The 18,957-nt window shown below is 44.6% G+C and overlaps 1 protein-coding gene across 10 annotated transcripts in view; it reads right to left on the bottom strand.

The window, feature by feature from the left end:
• Nucleotides 1–1,494: 1,494 nt before the first annotated feature.
• The window catches only part of MYRFL (myelin regulatory factor like), a 129,635-nt gene continuing 112,172 nt past the window's right edge, over nt 1,495–18,957 (bottom strand). For 8 of the 10 annotated variants that reach the window (XM_046013544.1, XM_046013553.1, XM_046013543.1 and 5 more), the window contains 10 exons: nt 18,852–18,937; nt 16,369–16,443; nt 16,233–16,285; nt 15,923–16,102; nt 8,211–8,273; nt 7,477–7,564; nt 5,552–5,626; nt 2,342–2,525; nt 1,946–2,020; nt 1,495–1,773 (listed from right to left, as the gene is read on the bottom strand). In XM_046013544.1, the coding sequence (XP_045869500.1) occupies nt 1,687–1,773; nt 1,946–2,020; nt 2,342–2,525; nt 5,552–5,626; nt 7,477–7,564; nt 8,211–8,273; nt 15,923–16,102; nt 16,233–16,285; nt 16,369–16,443; nt 18,852–18,937 (966 nt within the window). In that variant the 3' untranslated portion in view covers nt 1,495–1,686. The remainder of the gene's footprint in view (nt 1,774–1,945; nt 2,021–2,341; nt 2,526–5,551; nt 5,627–7,476; nt 7,565–8,210; nt 8,274–15,922; nt 16,103–16,232; nt 16,286–16,368; nt 16,444–18,851; nt 18,938–18,957) is intronic. The other 2 variants (XM_046013545.1, XM_046013547.1) reach the window with 1 other exon arrangement.

Raw genomic sequence — 18,957 nt, forward strand, 5'->3', positions numbered from 1 at the left:
TTCTTTTCTTAATAGATGGGGTCTCACAATTAATTAATTTGTTCATCTGACACAGGTTTAGCAATATTTGAAAACAAGGAAGAGGAGGATGTATTATTACTACTGGTCATCACTGTCGAAGTAAAAAAAAAAAAAAATCAAATACTCTCATTTCTTAATCGACTCCCAAAGGCCAACAGTAAGAGAAGGCCAGCCACACAGCAGCCTTGTCACCTGGAACTAGAGCTAGAGGGGCTTGAATTTCCATGACATAAGGTACAGTGTATTCATAGAAAATTTGAGGTATGAGATGGTCAATGATTGCCATTGAAAAAATAATTTGTTTCAGTTCCCAAGAGAAGGGGACATGCCACGTTCGGGAGGGTGGCGGGGGGGCAGCTCACACTAGGAAGCACCAGCGTCAGTCAGGAGGCAGAGGAAGGGGGAAGAGCTATGGGCAAGGGCCTTTATTGTGGTTTCTATGGGCAGGAATAGGTGAGGCAGGGTGAGCAGGCTCTGGGATACAGGGGCTGTGCCCAGCTGGCTGGTACCGGGTCCTGATGTGGTTAGGGCAGGTGGAATATGAAAGCTGATGCAGGAGGTGGGTTGCAGTGTGGACTCAGGATTGGTTGGTTTGTATTTGAAAAGCACCCATGGGCCGGTGGTTTACTATCTCTAGGAATTGACTGACCCTAGGAGGTGGAGTCCCACTAAGGTCAGCCAGATCCCCAAAGGTTGAAACATCAGAATACAGAAAATAAAAGACGTGGTTGATAGTCTCCAGCTAGAGGTTTTCTGGCCATTCTAAGTTGGGGAAGGCATACAAATGTACCCATAAGCCAGTGAGAAGCATCCAAAAGCTAATTTAGCTGTAAACAATGGAGAGGGGCACGATGACCCTGCAAGAGATGTCCTCATATGTGGAGGGAAAACAAAACAAAATCCGAAAACCATTGACAACCGGGAGATTAAAAGCAACTGTCTGGGCCTCGATTATCTGGGTTATCTTAAAGACTTGTCACAAGTTAGTGCTTCACAAGAGAGCACAGAAAACTCAATGTCCATCAAGCATTATAGGGTATAATAGCAACAATTTCTCCTAAATCCAATTCATTAGCCAGCTCTGTTCTGTAGTCTAGTGTATGTCGTTCTCTCTCACTCTCTCCCGCCGTCGCTCTCTCCCGCCGTCCGTCCCTCCTACTCCTTCTCTCCCACAAACACATGGCAATAGCCTGCATAAATGTGAGCTCCACTATCAGACACCACCCATCTGTCCCCCTAATACACACCGTACCATACACTCTCAACGCAGCGGGTCCAAGCTGACATGGATGAAATGGGCCTTTTTATCTTTCTCCAGAAGCTACAGTAAGAAACACATCAGACAAACTGAAGTTAGACCTGCCTCTTTGACCTCAGAGATTCCTTAATGCCAGAAGCAGTATTTTCAAGCCCAACCACGCTGTTTCCTTCAAGAAATGTTGTCTTCATCTTAAAATCAAAAACCACATTATCTCAAGTTGCAGCAAACCCTTTATTCTCCTCATTAATGGCTCAAAACTGTTCAAGCCAAAGCTTGAACAAGTCCTGTGGCAATAAATGTGAATGTTTTACAAAGAGAAGAAAGAAATTGCAGAGGCTATGTTTCCGTTGACCGTACTTCTGAGCACTTTTCTTTGGCAAAGTCCTCAACCAAACTCGAATAAATTAGACGCAGTGCCGATAGAAGTAAAAGAAGTAATCTGTGAAGAATATCCCAGCAAAATAAGGATCCGTTGAACAGTCTGCTAAATCCTGTCAGAACAGAAGAAAAAAGGAATGATTCATGTAAGCATTAGTTAAAGTAATTGACCAACTGATTGAGTGATTGATTTAATGGTCTGTTTTTCTCTCCCTCCCTGGAAAGAAAACGGTTAAAAAAAGAGAGAGAGAGAGAAGAAAAGAAAAGAAAAGTAAGCAAGCTTACCGGCGCAGCTACACGGAAATGGTACGTGCTGTCAAAGAACGGGGCTACAGGGAGGGTCCAAATGTGCTGATAGCCCTAAATAATGAATGAAAGAGATCCATTTCATAACCACATTTACCACTGGAAAGACTATCGTCTGAGAAAGCATTTCTTTGACTCCTCTAGGAAAGTTATCTGTGGCAACAGCTTTTGAGAGGAGTCACTGAAACACTCTGCAGGCTCTGAAGGACACGGGAAGACACAGCCGAGCCTGGTGACGGGGGTCAGCCAGCAAGGAGAAACCCCGGCGGGCAGCCCACGGCGTCCCGCTCTTGGTCGGGAGCAGAGGCTCTGCCACGGTTCTAGACACACTTCTTTGGAACAGGGGTAGAAGACCCAGGGGCTGGAAAGCGTTACCTGTGTCATCTCTTGGGAGACTTCTTGGCGGCTTTGTGTCCTCTTGGCTCCCCTTGTACCATGGAAACATATATTTCCAAGGGTGACCTTGCACTGGAAGACTATCAGGGGCTCTGTTGTGCTTCGAGAGACAAAAGAGGGAAAGGGCAAAGGGAAAGCAGTTACCAGCTCCACTGGACGACACCTTGGTAAAAAGAGGTATGAATGGAAACATAACTGGGACACCCACTCTGTTTCAGGTAGGCATTTTAGTACACTAAGCTTGTCAATGCCGATATGCCTGTTCAGATCTCCTCATTACAGAAAGAAACTCAGTCCCAGATGATTACTGTGACAGACTTAATGTTCGGGTTCCCCTCCCGCAAATTCATAGGCCTAAATCCCAGTCTCCACTGCGATGTGTTAGGAGGCAGAGCCTATGGGAAGTGATCAGGTCTCGAGCGTGGAGCCCTCATGAGTGGGATTACTGGTCTTCTAAAAGGTCCTCAGGGCGCTCTCTTGTTCCTTTGCCAGGTAGACCCATGAGAAGATGGCCTTCTGTGAACCCTCCCCAGACACCAAGTCTGCCAGTGCCTCCATATGGGACGTCCCCAACCTCCACCGTTCCACAGAACGGTGGAAGGCAAATGTTTGTTAAGGCTTCCAGGCTACGGTGTATCTGTTACGTCCGTCTGAACTGATCAAAACCACCTGAGATAGCCTCTGACAGCTCTAAGACCTAATCTCATGGCTGAAATCACCCCAGCAGCAGCAGTTCTTATCACCATAGACCTTAAAGTCATTTGGGGGACACCTGGGTGGTTCAGTCAGTTAAGTGTCCAATTCTTGTTTTCAGGTCAGCTCAGGTCGTGTCTCAGGGTGGTGAGATCAAGCCCCTCGCTGGGCCCCACACTCAGCAAGGAGACTGCTTGAGATTTTCCCTCTCCCTCGGCCCCTCGCCCTGCTAGTGCTCTCTCTAAATAAATAAATAATATCTTTTAAAATAAATAACTAAATAAATAAATCCGTTTGGGAGCTATCCCTCTCTTTTCACTGGCAGCTGGATTTGCGTCTACCTGAAGTTTCCAGGATTTCAGATTCTACAAACCCCTGATCTGAGTACATACTGTTTGCAGCAGCAAGGTAAACAAACAGGAAAGGATGCGGGGCCGAGCCCCGTTAGAATTTGCCTACTGTCATAGCTGTCAGAGTGGAAGTCTTGCCAGAAAGAATGATTCTCCTCTGGAGGTTAGCCCATTAATTACCACCAAGAGGATGAGATCCGTCTGTCTTTGGAAATGATCTTTTTGCACAAGTGGGGCAACCTACAATCTCAGTTGAGTATGTGTGTTATTTTTAAATCACCCATATTAGAAAAATGGCTCTTAAACTAAAAAGCCGGATTCAGCGTCTCAAGATGGTCTTCTGCCACTTCAGGGGATACACCATGTCAGCTTATTTCCCTCTGTTTCCCTAGGAATGAATGAGGAAACGCTATTCCAGGCTACTCAGGGAGTGCTAGAAGACATTTAGCTCTTGCTCTGCATGAAATGTGATGAGTCCTGAGTCACAAAATACTTGCTGCTTGAAACAAACCTTTCCAAGGCAAGCAGCTGGGTCGAGTGGTATCACCTCACTGTAGAAGTGAAGTTGATGAGAGAAGGAGGATGAAGCCTGAGTGGAACAGAGGAAGGGACAGAGCAGTGGGAAATGAATAGAGGAGGAACGAGAGAGCTGGGGAAGCAGAGGAGGAGAGCAGAGGACAGAGGAAAGGGAAGGAGAGGGAGAAACAAAAGGGAAGAAGAGAGAAAATGTAGAGGGGGAAGAAAAGGAGAGACTATGGTCAAGAGACACAGAATAAAAACCATCTATCTTCCCAGTGAGGAGCTCACTGCGTAATTTGAGTGAAGTGGGTCAAAGTCTTAAACTACTGTCATTATTTTAAATATTTCGTGAGAGTAGATTAAATTAGAGCTTTGTGATATTGAAGGAAAGGTAGTCATAATAAAAGCTACCATTTATGAAGCACCTACTATAAGCCAGAGAGGGGCAATATTCTTACATCTCTCGTTTCATCAGGAAAGTGATGGTTTAAAGGATGGGCTGAGTTTGAAACCCAGCTCCATGGCTTACTAGCTGTGACTTTCGGGACAAGTGTGTTCAACCCTCTCCAGACCTAAACATTCCTATCTGAAAAATACAAACTAGAAAAGAAAAACCCAAGTTGGACGGTTATTGTGAGGATTATATGACCCACTATTAAAGTGGAGAGTGCCTGGTGTATGCTCTGTGCTCAGTAAATGGTAGTTACTAATTTCACTATTTTTTTTAAAGATTTTATTTATTTAGGGGTGCCTGGGTGGCTCAGTGGGTTAAAGCCTCTGCCTTCAGCTCAGGTCATGATCTCAGGGTCCTGGGATGGAGCCCCGAATCACGCTCTCTGCTCAGCAGGGAGCCTGCTCCCCCCCACTCCCACTGCCTGCCTCTCTGCCTACTTGTGATCTCTGTCTGTCAAATAAATAAATATTTTTTTAAAGATTTTATTTATTTATTTGACAGAGAGATAGAGAGCACAAGTAGACAGAGTGGCTGGTAGAGGGAGAGGGATCATGACCAGAGCCAAAGGCCGCTTAACGGACTGAGCCACCCAGGTGCCCCTAATTTCACTATTATTAACAGTGATTCCCAAAACAGCTCTATGTCTTATGGTATTATCTCAAAATGATTTTATAAATAAAAACAGCTCAGAGATGATAAGTAGTTTCTCCAAAATGTTATAGAATTAATAAATGGCAGAGACAAAATTTGAACCCTGGTCTGCCCAACCCCAAACTCTGACTCCTTGAACCCCTCTGGGGAGGGAGTGGGGTCTGCATTAGCGTTGTTACCAGGAGCTCCCCACCCAGGCTGTGTGCTATTCCTCTTGCTCCCACCCAACTCAAAGGGGTACAGGAGTAGTCTGCAGCTTGTAAACATCAAATCCAAGATCACTCCCATTTTACAGTTGTGAGTGTGAAGCCTAGAGTCTTCCCATTCCACTGAGGGAGGCTGGAAGACCCCAGCCTTCATTTTGAAGACTCCTCCCTCAAGCCCACCCACCTCTCCATCCAACCAGCATAGTGGACACAGACTGATAACGTCCCACCCTCTAACTAACTGATCAAATTGTGGAAGTTCAGACTTGCTATTCAAAGAGTGACAGAAGCAGTTACTCTATAGTTACTCACTTACTTGATTTCCAGAGAGAATTTGACATTGGTAGGTGTGTGTTTATTAACAGGAATATTGTAATTGTAATTCCCAGTGCTAATTATGAAAAAAAAAAAACACCACAAATCAGAATACACAGGAAAGTCTTCAAACGGCTTTTGTTACTCATTATATACTATGTAAGCGGTGAAATAGTCTATAACAGACCCAGAAAATCAAATTTAGCATGGTAGAGTTTTATGTTTTTCAGAGATGTACTTGCCAAATTTCAAAGTGATCTTTTTCAGGTCTTAATATACAAACTATACCACAAAGATTGATGGTTTGTTAGAACACACAGACGAAGTGATGGAAGCCAAATCCCAGGCTAAATATGTAAAATCAAGTGCACAGGAAATGACTCTGGTCCCCGTTAAGGAGACACAGATTTCAGGAGACAAATGAGGCAAAGGCCTCAAACCGACCATCCCTCTGGAAAGGAGGACTGAAAATAATGAATACCAGCTTCCCTACTCTGAATCACTCCCTTTTAGGCACTATTAGTAGGAAATACCACGCACTTTCAGAACCTGAATCAACTAACACTACAATAGTCCTAATCGCAGTTCTGTGACTGAGAAAACTATGGCATCCACAGACACTCCTGTCCCGCAGCCCCTGGAAGGGAGCTACTTGGGGCAAACGGGGGCTTCCTGGGATTCCTCCAATAATAAAAACTCCAGCAGAAAAGCATAGCATATCCAACACAAATTCTTATAATCTTCAAGGCCATACCTTATATGGAAAGACAACTTAAAACCAGATGCATTGGAAGAAGAGCTCATCATTTTAGATTCTCTTTAATCAATCCTAAAGTAAGTTGTTAAAAATGAGAACGCAGAAATAAAAGGAATTGATCTGAATTGGGATCAGGAGAGCCTGGTTCTATGGGGAAGAAGCTGAGATAAATGGAATTCACTTCCTATCACGTGGCCCCCACGTCTTCCCACTTCGCATCCACCCAACTCAGTAGCCTCATCTCCCAGAGGAGAAACAGACAATCAGGAGGGATAAACACCTTGTCGAAGTTCTGGCATCTGAAACCCAGTCATCCCACACTTCTTCATTATGTCACCCTAGCACAGTAATTAATGTCTGTCTCTGACTTCTTTAAGCTCACCGAAGCTCAGGTTCCTTAATGGCAGAATGGGATCAACTAAACCAACCTCAGAGGGATTTGGGGGAGAATTCCACATCATAATGAATGTCAAAGCCATAAACAAGTCATAAAGCACCATACAGTTTATTTTTAAAGCTCAGGGTCATCAACTTGAAGTCTAAGTTACATCAGATTGAAAAGAAATCAGGCTGAGAATCCCAAGGGTTTGTGACACCAGTCCAAAGTACAGGGTCTTGTCTTTCCCCTAGCAATCACCCCATAAAAATTTATCAGAGAAAGAAAAATCAGTCCCCATTCAATGAGAACTTTTGTAATATCTGGATTTTTTTTCACTCCTAACTGAAAAAGCCAAGATAAGCTTTATTATTTAGCAATTACAATAGTGATATTCCTTGTTATTAAAATGTATGAACATCAGCTCATTCATTACTTGGAACCATCAGTAACAACGTCTTTCCTGTCGATACAATTAACCAGCAGCCCTGTGCCTACTGTATGTGTCCTCAGAGAGTCCGCCACAGAGCTGCCCCCTGAGCTTTTTGCTTTGGACTCACCCATTAAGATGGGAGGCTGGAATCTTTGGAGCCGTGGTTTATTGACATTTGCTAATAGCAAACATTTTATGATGCCCTCGTCTACCATGTAACAAATGTGTTTTCACTTAAGAAGCAACGTAAGCACACATCGATTTTTACCATGTAGTTTGAGCTTTCATTCCAGCCTCAGAAACCCGGAGCCCTGAGTAAGTTCCAGAAACAATTGGGGTAGAATGGGGAGGTTTACCCACCTACACTGGAGGCCTCCGCCACAATACCGATGATCTATTACTTGCTGGATTTCCATGATCTGAATAGAACTGATGGTTGTGTCAATCCCTGAATTGAGAAGAAACAGAGAAAGTAAACTCTTCTGCAGAGGGAGACTATCCTGCTTCTGCAATGTCTCCAAATTGCCCAAAGTGAAAGAAGAGTTTCCTACAAAAAATGGGTTCCATTTGCATTCAAATGGAAAAAGAAGGGGAGGGAAGGGGAAAGGGAGAAGTCTTTTGTTGTCGTTATAGTAAATTTTAAGAAAACTCATAAAAACCCACGTTCTAATAGGTAGCCCCATAACATCCAAAAGAATTTCTGGACCCTGGAAATCCAACTAAATTGACATTTATTGAAAATGGAGGGTGCAGTGTGAAATGCAATCTGGCCAAGAAAGAAAGCTTAAAAAAAAAAAAAAAGTAGAAAACAAATGAAAAGTACAGTCAGAATTGAAGAAGAACGTAGGAGGTTCAAATAAATTATCAAAATCCATGGAGATAACCTCCACTAGTCTCGTAGTAAGCAACTATCTCTAAGCCTCCTTAATGGTTAGATGCATTGATTATAAAAACGTAATCCCCATGAGTGTTCGCTGCAGGGAGCAGCCTTTGTCCCCCGTCTTCTCTCCTATAATACTTATCTCCTATAATACCTGCCACTCCCAGGGCCTCTACCCTGAAGCCAAAGGAAAGTTGCTTGCATGTAAACTTACAGTCACTCCCCCAGTCAGGGCTGGTTAGCGCATCTCTTGCCAGGAATGCCAAGCTTCTGTCTTCTGAAGAGGAAAAAAGTCTGTCAAACTTTAAGGCTTGGCCAGGATGAGAGGAAACCCAGTATGTGTGTCCTTTTTGTCAGCTGAGTATTTCTCCACCCTTTCTCACTCTTGCCTTTCCACCCATCCGATGCCTACCTCATTTCTTATGGATCTAGTATGTCCTCATCTTCCCCAAGAAGCCACCCGTTTTGGGCTGAACTGTGTTCCCCAAACTCTTGTGTTGAAGCCCCAACCTCTCAGAACATGCCTCTATTTGGAGATAGGGCCTCTCAAGAGGCAATCAAGTTAGAACAAAGCCGTTATGCTGGGCTCTAATCCAATCTGGCTGGTGTCCCCCTATAAGAAGAGATTAGGACACTCAAGACACCAGGGACAGGCAGAGAGAAAACCCTGCAAGGACATAGAGCAAAAGTGGCCATTTGTGAGTCCAGGAGGGAGGTCTCAGAAGAAACCAGACCTGTTAACACCTTCATTTTGGACTTCTGGTCTTCAGGACTGTGAGAAAATAAATTCTGTAGTTGGAGCTAGTCTGGAGCTGCCCAGTCTGTGGTCCTTTGTGATGGCGGCCAGAGCAGGTCAGATCACTGTGGTCACGGCCCCTCTGCTCTGACGTCACCGCCTTACTACAGAACCACCCATGTGGTGATCAGTTAGTGGTCTGTTATCACATCAAAAGTATGTCATCTCGGGGCACCTGGATGGCTCAGTGGGTTAAAGCCTCTGCTTTTGGCTCAGGTCATGATCCCAGGGTCCTGGGATCAAGCCCCACTTCAAGCTCTCTGCTCAGCAGGGAGCCTGCTTCCTCCTCTCTCTCTGCCTGCCTCTGCCTACTTGTGATTTCTGTCAAATAAATAAATAAAATCTTTTTTAAAAAAAAGTATGTCATCTCTGTTATTATTACTTGTATGTACTTTTGCCTTTTCTCGAAAACTCCAGAATAGGGAAACTCTATTAAAATTCCCTGATTTCTCTGTAACTCGTAGCATAACGTGATGCACACAGGAAAAAAAGAGAGCTTAAAGCCCCAGGTGGGGACCATGGTGCCAAAGCAGCAGATCAGTGGTGTACGGGGCCTGGAGCTGGCTTGTGGGGAAGGAAGGAAGTGGGAGAGTCGTTTTGCCCTGTCACAGCTGAAAAGGCATTTTAAAAGCAGTTTGGGAAAGGTAACTATTCAGAGGATTGTTGTTAAGGCTTTGGGGGAAAAATATCTTAAAGTGAATGGTGAAAGCAATTATTTAGTGGGTTACTAAACAAGTCTTTAAATAGAATTTTGAAGGTTTCGCAGTCTTTTTTTTAATTTGCTGATTTTTTTCTCAAGTCTATGTACTGTTCATTGTATTCCTTCCTTTGCATTAAATAATGTTTACATTTTACATTTTTCAACATAGTTTGGGGTAAAACACAAAAACAGTAACCTCACTTAACAAGAGACAGAAGTTAATACAAGGAGTGTTGCTTTCATAAGAAAGAGACGCAAGATCTAAAACAAGTTTCTATTCATGTTTCTGTGTGGAATTTCAGGATGGAAAGCAAACGCTAGAGTGCACATTACTTGGGTGCCATCACTCCTAAGTAAATCTGCCACGGTTAGGACTTCCTACACTGAGCACACGGGCTTGTTTACCTGTCCACAAAAATGACTGTGAGCTTCTAGAAGCCTGCACTCATCTTATGCACTGCCATTGCCCCAGGTAAGGCAATCCTGGGCTCTCTGCAGGTGCTCAGCAAAGTGGGAGGGTGGAAGGAAGAAGGGAAGGGAAAGAAGAAGCAGAGTCCATCATATACCCTCTAGAAAAATGTTTCCTCTTACACACTCAAAGGGGAAATTGCCAGCAGATGAGTGCAGAGGGATGTTGGGAATGGACATGGGAACCTGAGCTCCTTCACCCTATTGGCAAAGGGGCGGAAGAGAGAATTTGAAGGAGAGGCAGGTTTCCGGAGCATCTTGCCTAATATGATCCTTTTCATTTTTTCTTTTTTTTACATTTTATTTATTTATTTGACAGAGATCACAAGTAGGCAGAGAGGCAGGCAGGGTGTGAGGGGAAAGCTGGCTCCCCACTGAGCAGAGAGCTCGATGCGATGCGGGGCTTGATCCCAGGACTCTGGGATCATGACCTGAGCCAAAGGCAGAGGCTTTAACCCACTGAGCCACCCAGGCGCCTTGCGGGGCTTGATCCCAGGACTCTGGGATCATGACCTGAGCCAAAGGCAGAGGCTTTAACCCACTGAGCCACACAGGCGCCCCTATGATCCTTTTCATTAAAAAGAAATGGATCTTGGGGTGCCTGGGTGGCTTAGTGGGTTAAAGCCTCTGCCTTCGGCTCAGGTCATGATCTCGGAGCCCTGTGATGGAGCCCCGCATCAGGCTCTCTGCTCAGCAGGGAGCCTGCTTCCTCCTCTCTCTCTGCCTACTTGTGATCTCTGTCAAGTTAATAAATTTTAAAAATCTTAAAAAAAAAAAGAAATGGATCTTGACATGAGAATTTTCTAGAAAATTGAATATATATTTCCCTTTGGGTATAAATATATGTGCTGTCCAAAAGGCCTCTAGGTTTCTTGGATTCCAGCTATTCCAATCTTTGTCAAGCACACGTCCCCTGCTGTGAGTTTTGCTTATGATTGCTTCCATAGAAGGATGTGAATTTATACGGCAAATGAAACATAAAAAGAAGGGGAAACTAGAACTTCTCCATCCTGTTTCCATCCCTTACCTCTTTTTCTACTTTCCCACTGAATTTGCAGGAACAGGACTCATTATAAATTTTGGCAATAGAATTAGAGTTGCCTCACTTCCAGAGAAGCATGTTTTCATGTTCCTGGAGACATAGAATCCTGTGATAGGATTTAATATCTGATGGGATAACAGTATTTTTAAAAACAGTAATAAAAAGGTAAAGTTAAGGAGAGATAATCTTGCAGATTAGAATTATGAAAATGGCTTTTCAAATGCAGGATTGGAAATAAATTTTAAATCTCCTATAAAACATTTCCAGTTTGTCACTTCTCTGAGGCAAGACTATTCAATTCTGAGAAAACCATAAATTCTCCTGTAGTCAAACAGGGGTGGTTCTCATTTTATAAATGTCTTCCAGTAATATTCACTATAAACTTAATATACACTTCCAGCAGTTTTCATTGTGAAGCTGGAGACATATTTTGCAATCAGTGGAAAAGATCTCCTAATAAACTAAATTAGAAACTTCTGGAGAAGAAAGATTTAAGATGGTCTCCAACCAAAGCATATCCTGTTGTGGTAGAGTGTGTATGTAACATTACTTATAAAATTGTGCTGCATGGCTGAGTTCCAAAACAGCATCTTGGACACCTTTTTCTTTCCTGATTGAACCAGACTCATGCCAAGAAAAAGTCAATGAGCCCAACCGATTGATGACTGTGTCCTTTAACACAGGGAGTCAGTTTCTTTCTGCCATTTGCTCTTCCCAGAGTTCTGGTCTCCAAAACAAAATAAGCATGAATTCCCATGCCTTTTAGTTTCATGAGATTTTTTTTTAAGTCTTCACCAAAATTCTTAACATCTGTAGAATTCCATAGATTTTTCTCCTCATAAGGTCTTTACTTTTTCCCTAACTCTGGCTATTTAGGTCTTTATTGGTTCCATAGATTAAAATCTAATCCATCGCACTCAGTTGGCTCCTCAGAGTAGAAACTCAATATTCCAAAATACCCACTCTCCACCTCTTGGTTAGTCTAACCCAAACCTTTTATACTAAGTGGGAGGGGGGGATAACCTTTCTGAGAGAACGTTTTAGATAATCAGCTTGGGCCCAAAAGAAGAAAAATGGCTTGCACTCAGCATATCATAAAAATGCTAATTTCCCTTTCCTTATTTTACTAGAGGTCTTACCCCTTAGAAAAGAAGCTCATAAGTGTTTTCTGGGGCTTGGTAAACTGCTAGATACTACTCTTCATCCTAGAGAGTTATTCCAACATGTTTGTTTGTTTGTTTGTTTCCTTAACCACTGAACTTCTTTTTAAAATTTTTATCCTTTAATTTTTTTAAATTAAAGTTTCTATTCACCTGTCAGAGAGAGAGAGCGAGCACAAGTAGGGGGAATGGCAGGCAGAGGGAGAAGCTGGCTTCCCACTGAGCAGGGAGCCCCATGCGGGACTCGATCCCAGGACCCTGGGATCATGACCCAAGCTGAAGGCAGAGGCTCAACCGACTCAGCCACCCAGGAGTCCTTATTCTTCCATTTTTAGTTAGTTGTCAATGTCTCAGAAACATCCGGTTGGAAGAGTTTGCCTGGCTTTCCCCACTTTCAGATTTAGGAACCCCAGTGTCGCACAGTGCCCAGGACAAAGGGGAAGGATGGACCTGCAGCAGAAGAGAAGAGGCTTTCTTTATACCACCAGAAACACCCCACCTCAGGGACCTCTTCTAGGCAACCTTGGAGGAGGGGCATGCCAAAGGGGCTTTCTAGAACCATAGAGGGAATACTCTTGGCTTCCTCTGGAGTTGATCCCTGGTACCTGTGCACACGGTGCCCAAATAAAGGAGAGATAATGGTAGATGGGCAGGAACCCAGGGCATGGACACAGAGGACTCAGGTTCCCGTGCCAACTGTGCTAGTCACTTACTACAGAACCTTAAGCAAGGTCCTGGGCCTCCATTTCATCAGCTGGCCAGTGGGTGAGCTGGTATCAATCAGAGGTGTTCCTGACCTGGGGACCTTGGAACCCCCGGTGATTGCACAAAGCGGTCAGTGGCGTCTGCGCCCTTGAAAAGTAACAACTCTCCCACGGGCTTGTACTATTCTTCAAATGTTGCTGCAGGGTCAACAAAAATAATTTGACTAAAAGCTTAACAGTTTACAGTAACATTCTCCCTCTATGTATTTTCTCAGTCAAATAATTATAAAAGAAGAATGAATTAATAGTAGACTCTACGGGTTAAAAAGTTAGGTATCAGTGGTTTACTGCTCTCACACTCTACAAGACTCTAAATCGCCAGAAGTTTGCAGGTTTCTAGAAGGTGACAGGGAAAAGAACATGTAAATCCTTTCTCTCTCTCTCCCACTGGAAGAAGGAAGAGGAAACAACTCTCCTCGTGTACCAGGGAGCCTGGCAGAGCAAGACTTACATTTCATTTTTACCCAGAGAAGCTGAAGACAGCATCTAGGAGAACACAGCCAGGCACTGTGGAGCAGCCCTTCTTTCTCTAGGAGTCTCTTCAGAGTCTCCCCTACTTGGGCAATGGAAGACATGCAGGCACCCGGTGTCCCAGAGAGGAGAATAATAAGCCTTCATCCAGTTTGATAAGACTGCTCTGCCCGTGAAGAGCTGGATGCTACGGGAAGGAGTTTGCTCAAGGGTCAAGAACATTTTTGAAAATGAAGATTGGCTCAGTCCATAACCTCTTCCCACGCAGGACCCAAGGTTGCACATCTCTCATAGGTGAGATGGTCTCTTCTGAGGACCGCTCTCAGACGAGGCCACCAAGTATACCCAATATGGGCTCCTGAGGTAGGAAAAGGATTGACCAGTCACAAAAGTCCATGTGCTTTCACGAGAGATGAAGACTTTAAGGGTTTTTTTTTTTAACAGTACTAGACTTTTCCATATTTGACACTACTGAGAATATGATGACTGAAACACATTCCTTTCTTCACATGGAAGCTTTATCTTTGCCCTAGAGTGGTGCATCTCATCTCAAGTTCAATCAAAATTTGCTTTCATGAGAAAAACAGTGCAAGCTTGGGCTCCGACAGGTGTAGGGAAAAACTCTCCACACCTCATCCCTCATTGGAAAAAAATGGAGATAATAGTGCCTATCTTTCAGGCATGTGGGGATGGAATGGTTTATCCATGTAGATGACTTATGGCAGTGTTTTTGTGTACAGCAATATCTCATTCCATCATGATGGTGATGGCAGTGGCAATGGTAAGGAGGAGGAGGAGGATTTGTAGAAGTTAGTCAACTCTAGGATACGCAGTAATATCAAAAGGGAAAAAAATCACACCACTGCCTCCAAACTTCCACCAGTGACCACACTGTACATGTCAGTCATTTGGACGGCCCAAAAAATTCTGGTTCATCTTCTTCTAGGCATATGTTAGGTCTGCACTTTATCAACTGTTTTTTTTTTTAAGATTTTATTTATTTATTTGACAGAGAGAGAGATCATAGAGAGAGAGGCAGGCAGAGAGAGAGGAGGAAGCAGGCTCCCCGCTGAGCAGAGAGCCCGATGCGGGACTCGATCCCAGGACCCTGGGATCATGACCTGAGCCGAAGGCAGAGGCTTTAACCTGCTGAGCCACCCAGGCGCCCTTATCAACTGTTTTTTAGATGAGCATGACCAATGTCACTTGCTTTGGCCAATGAAATGTAAGCAGAAGTGACACATGCTACACGTAGGTGGGAGCTTTAAGAGCCATATGTCCTCTTACCACTGCTACAGAGACTGCAGAAATATGGATTGACCTGGAGTCTCCATTCGTTAGGTGCTGAAGGAGATGATGAGCGAGAGCCCTCTTTTGATCCACATTTGACAAAGAGAGAGAGTCAGAAATCAATTTCTACTACATTAATTCAGGAGCTGTTGCTGCCACAGCATCCTGATGGATAAGCCATGCTAATATGTATGTACTGCTGTGAGGGTCATCATGATTCCATACCCTTGTTGTGGGTATGGAAATAATGAATTCGTATCCGTTTGGATGTATTATATATGGATTTATAGAGATAATTATACTTTTAGCTCTAAATCAAGTCTCCATAATTTTTTTTTAAGATTTTATTTATTTATTTGACAGACAGATCACAAATAGGCAGAAAGGCAGGAAGAGAGAAAGGAGGAAGCAGACTCCTCGCTGAACAGGGAGCCCGATGTGGGGCTCCATCCCAGGACCCTGGGATCATGACCCGAGCTGAAGGCAGAGGCTTAACCCACTGAGCCACCCAGGCACCCCTCCATAATTTTTAACATGAAAAATCTGTTTCTTAAAAAATTCTGGGGGCGCCTGGGTGGCTCAGTGGGTTAAAGCCTCTGCCTTCTGCTCAGGACATGGTATCAGGGTCCTGGGATCGAGCTCTCTGCTCGGCAGGGAGTCTGCTTCCTCCTCTCTCTCTTTGCCTGCCTCTCTGCCTGCTTGTGATCTCAGTCTGTCAAATAAATAAATAAAATCTTAAAAAAAAAATTCTCTGTGTGTGTGTGTGTGTGTGTGTGTGTCTAGGAGGAAGAGACAGATATTCTGACAGTGGTTGTGATTTTCACTGACTTGCAGCTTACCCTGAACTTATTAGACTTCCAAAGGGTGTTACATTTTGCCCTGCTTGGTTTGGGCAGAAAGCCTAGATACGACATCATTTTATAAGTTCTAAGTGAGCCAGAAAATCTACCTAGCCACCCAGGATTACTTTACATGTTCTACTATTACTATCTTTGCTGGCAATGGACAAATGAGACCTTTTCACTTACTCAGCTATAATTTCATCACTGGGCAGGGAACTCAATATTATAGAGGACTGCAAGTTTGCGTACTTGTGTTTTTAAAGAGACTGTCACGCCAAAGAGAAAAGTAGAACCATTGTCTGGTACCATTAACAGATCAGGCAAGTGAATATTTGCAAAGTAAAACCCATCAGGTTTCAGAGTCCTAGGTGTTTCTCTTTGAACATTCTTTACCTGCCCATGGCCTCTGATGGGTTTCCTCCTCCTGAGATGGCCTTGGCACAGGACTGGAGGGGACTCCTCTCTTTCCCCAGATGGGGCAGCAGTAAGTCTCCTGACAGGGCAGGATCTCACAGAAAGTGATTTCTGGTACTTGGAAGGAGGACTGTGTGGTTGCCAGGGATGTATTCGGTGCTGCAAAGCATCAGGCAGAGGGGAAGGAGGCGGACAAGGTTAACCTGAAAAGCTGGTTCTTTTGTTGACAAGTCACAGGAAACAGGGGGCCGGGTTTGAGAGTGAGGAATGTGAAAATCTTAAATCTTACCTGAAGGGGAGGCTGTGGGTGGCAGGGCGGGCTCCTTAGTGCTGGTGATATTGCTGGAGGAAGAAGACTAAGTGATTAATGAAGGAGGCCTTCAAGGATCCTTCTCCCCAAAGGAAAACAAGACCAAAATTCTCACCTCAGAGGAAGATTTGGGGCACGTAGGTTTTGATCTTTTAAGCTAAGTATGTAAAGAGAGACTATCGTCAAGGCACTGTTAAAAAAAAAAATAAGAAGGGAACATTATGTGACAGATTTGAGTTCATCTGTATCTCACACAACCAGCTGGCCAGAGATACACTCTCACAGGCCACACAGATGGGGGGGGGGGGTGATGCAGCCACGGCTGACAGAAGCACCATGGAAACCAACCAACACGGTTCTGCTTCTCTGCCCTGGTAAGAGAAAGCCCTCCCCCTCCTAGAGCAGAGAGGCTCTGGGGTGCTCTGCACTGATGGATTTTTCCAGAGAGCAGCCCCCTAGCCCTGGCAAGCTGCCTCTGGAGCGTCTGTCACCAGTGGAAGATTACAAGAGGAAGCTGTAAATCGCTGGAGGCAACCCTCTGCTCCCTGCAGGAAAAAGTCAGAGCGGAGTTCACATCCCACTGGTGGAGGGTGTCTGCCTCGTGGCCCCGGGAGTGGAAAGGCCACACAGGTTTAGTCAGGCGTAGACGCCAAACCTTTTGGCTGCGTCTCTGACATCTTCTGTCTGCCTGTCTTTTCAGAGCATGATACACCTTCACATCTGGCTCCCTAGACTCAACTCCTTGTTACACTGTTCCCTTTCAAAGATGGTGGATTTACTATTATTAAATATACACAAGGAAATATGCCACATGTTTGAATTCCACTCATGAAGAAGAAGTTTCCAGAGTGTTCTCAGCAGCAGCAAGCAGGTTGCCGCCCAGCAGACACAGTCCTGTCTGGGGAAAGTGGTGCAAGCCCCAGAGTTGCCGGCAGACAGAATCCGTTGTGTCACCCTGGCAACTGCTTGCTGTGACCCAGTCTCCCTCACTTTGTTCTCCCAGATCCCCCTCCGTCTCCCTACAACTAATCCTGAAGTGCTCTTTCTAATTTGTCTCTGGCATCTACTTCAATGCATGACCCAGAGAACTTCCAGAATTATAGAATGAAATGGACATCTGCTCCTTTCTTTGGGGGCAAATTCTGGTTTTGACCCTTCTTGCTACCACAGGCCAGAAACAAATTTAACAAGCCCCATAACCTCCTGCTTATGATCTTAGTGGTTCACGACACTGGAATTCATAAGAAAATTCTGATACGCATGTTTAAAAAGCAGTCTCTGTACATCAGAATTAGACTTAGTGTAGCCATGCTGCTGGGTTTTCACAGGACACTGAATCTCTAGAGAGGTCTGCTCTGTATGTCTGCTAAAGCAGATGCTCACACTGTCCTGAGCTGGGAATCCCAGTGGAGGACAGCTTGCTGAGGAGAGTGAGAAAAAGACTGCGGCTTCCAGTGGGGATTCTGTGTCGTGGTGTCTGTCAGCTACCTGGGGTGCTTCACACAGTGGGCAGTAGCCAGTGAAAAGCTGAAATGCTGAGGGGAGAGAGGGGCACAGAGAGAGTCTCACACTACCTTCTATAACTACCAGCACCTTGGCACTACCCCTTCCTTTCCTCTCAGAACGACTGTGCCCCTTGAGACAAAGCTCAAAAGGCAGTCCTTTCCCACGCTCATAAAGCATTTTTTGAGAGATAAATACCCCTGTGACCATGCAAATAGACCAAAAGCAACATGGCCCAGAGGACGGAGGCAAGATGACCAAGGTATGGAGCCTGAGGGGCCATCCCGGCAGCAGGAGCCTGCACCCCAGAGCCCGGAGGGAGAGCCCTGCTGAGGACGGAGGGCGGTCAAGTCCCCCACTGCTCGCAGAGAATCCTTTGTCCTTACTGCATTTGCTGGCTTCAGCTGCTGGGCACATTTAGCTGCAGTTTCAATATGTTATGTATCTTGGGGTTATCTCAAAGGCCCTTTGGTGTGGGGTCTTCACTGAAGAGTCTAGAAGAATCCTAACAAATAGGAGTATCCAGGAGAGAACAGATTGTACCTGATTGCCCTCTCTGACTTCCCCCAAGTAGAACCCTGATTTCTCCCCAAGTAGACAGGAAAAAGAACTAGCAATTTTAGACAATTATTTGTAAGACTGAAACACACACACACACACAGCATAATGAGCTACTAAAAATTATCAGTTGATTGAAAAAAAAATCATCCTTCATCTCACATTTAAGTACAGAAAGTCCATGCTTTTTTCTCTAGAATATGAGCTTTAAAAGGGCCCCTTCAGGGCACCTGGGTGGCTCAGTCAGTTAGGTGTCTGCCTTCAGCTCAGGTCATGATCTCAGGGTCCTGGGATCAAGTCCCACATGGGGCTTCCTGCTCAGCAGAAAGCCTGCTTCTCCCTCTGCCTGCCACTCCCGCTGCTTGTCCTCTCCCAGTCTCTCTCTCTCTCTCCCAAGTAAATAAATAAAAAATCTTTTTTTTTTTTTAAGGGCTCCCTGTCTTCAGAGTACATAGATCAGTCCCCAGTTCATAGGTGAGAAAAGGAACATGGGAAGAAAAAAAGCTTGGCATAGCCTAACACTGAAGTTTTTCTTACCAAAATGCCATCACAGCAATGAGTGTTATAACCAAGGTCTGGAAAACCCAGTTAGGACACAGCTGTTTCTTTCCTGAAAAATAGACCTGTAAAAAAGATTCAGTCA

Source organism: Meles meles, chromosome 7, assembly GCF_922984935.1.
Source record: "Meles meles chromosome 7, mMelMel3.1 paternal haplotype, whole genome shotgun sequence".
Lineage (NCBI taxonomy): Eukaryota > Metazoa > Chordata > Mammalia > Carnivora > Mustelidae > Meles > Meles meles.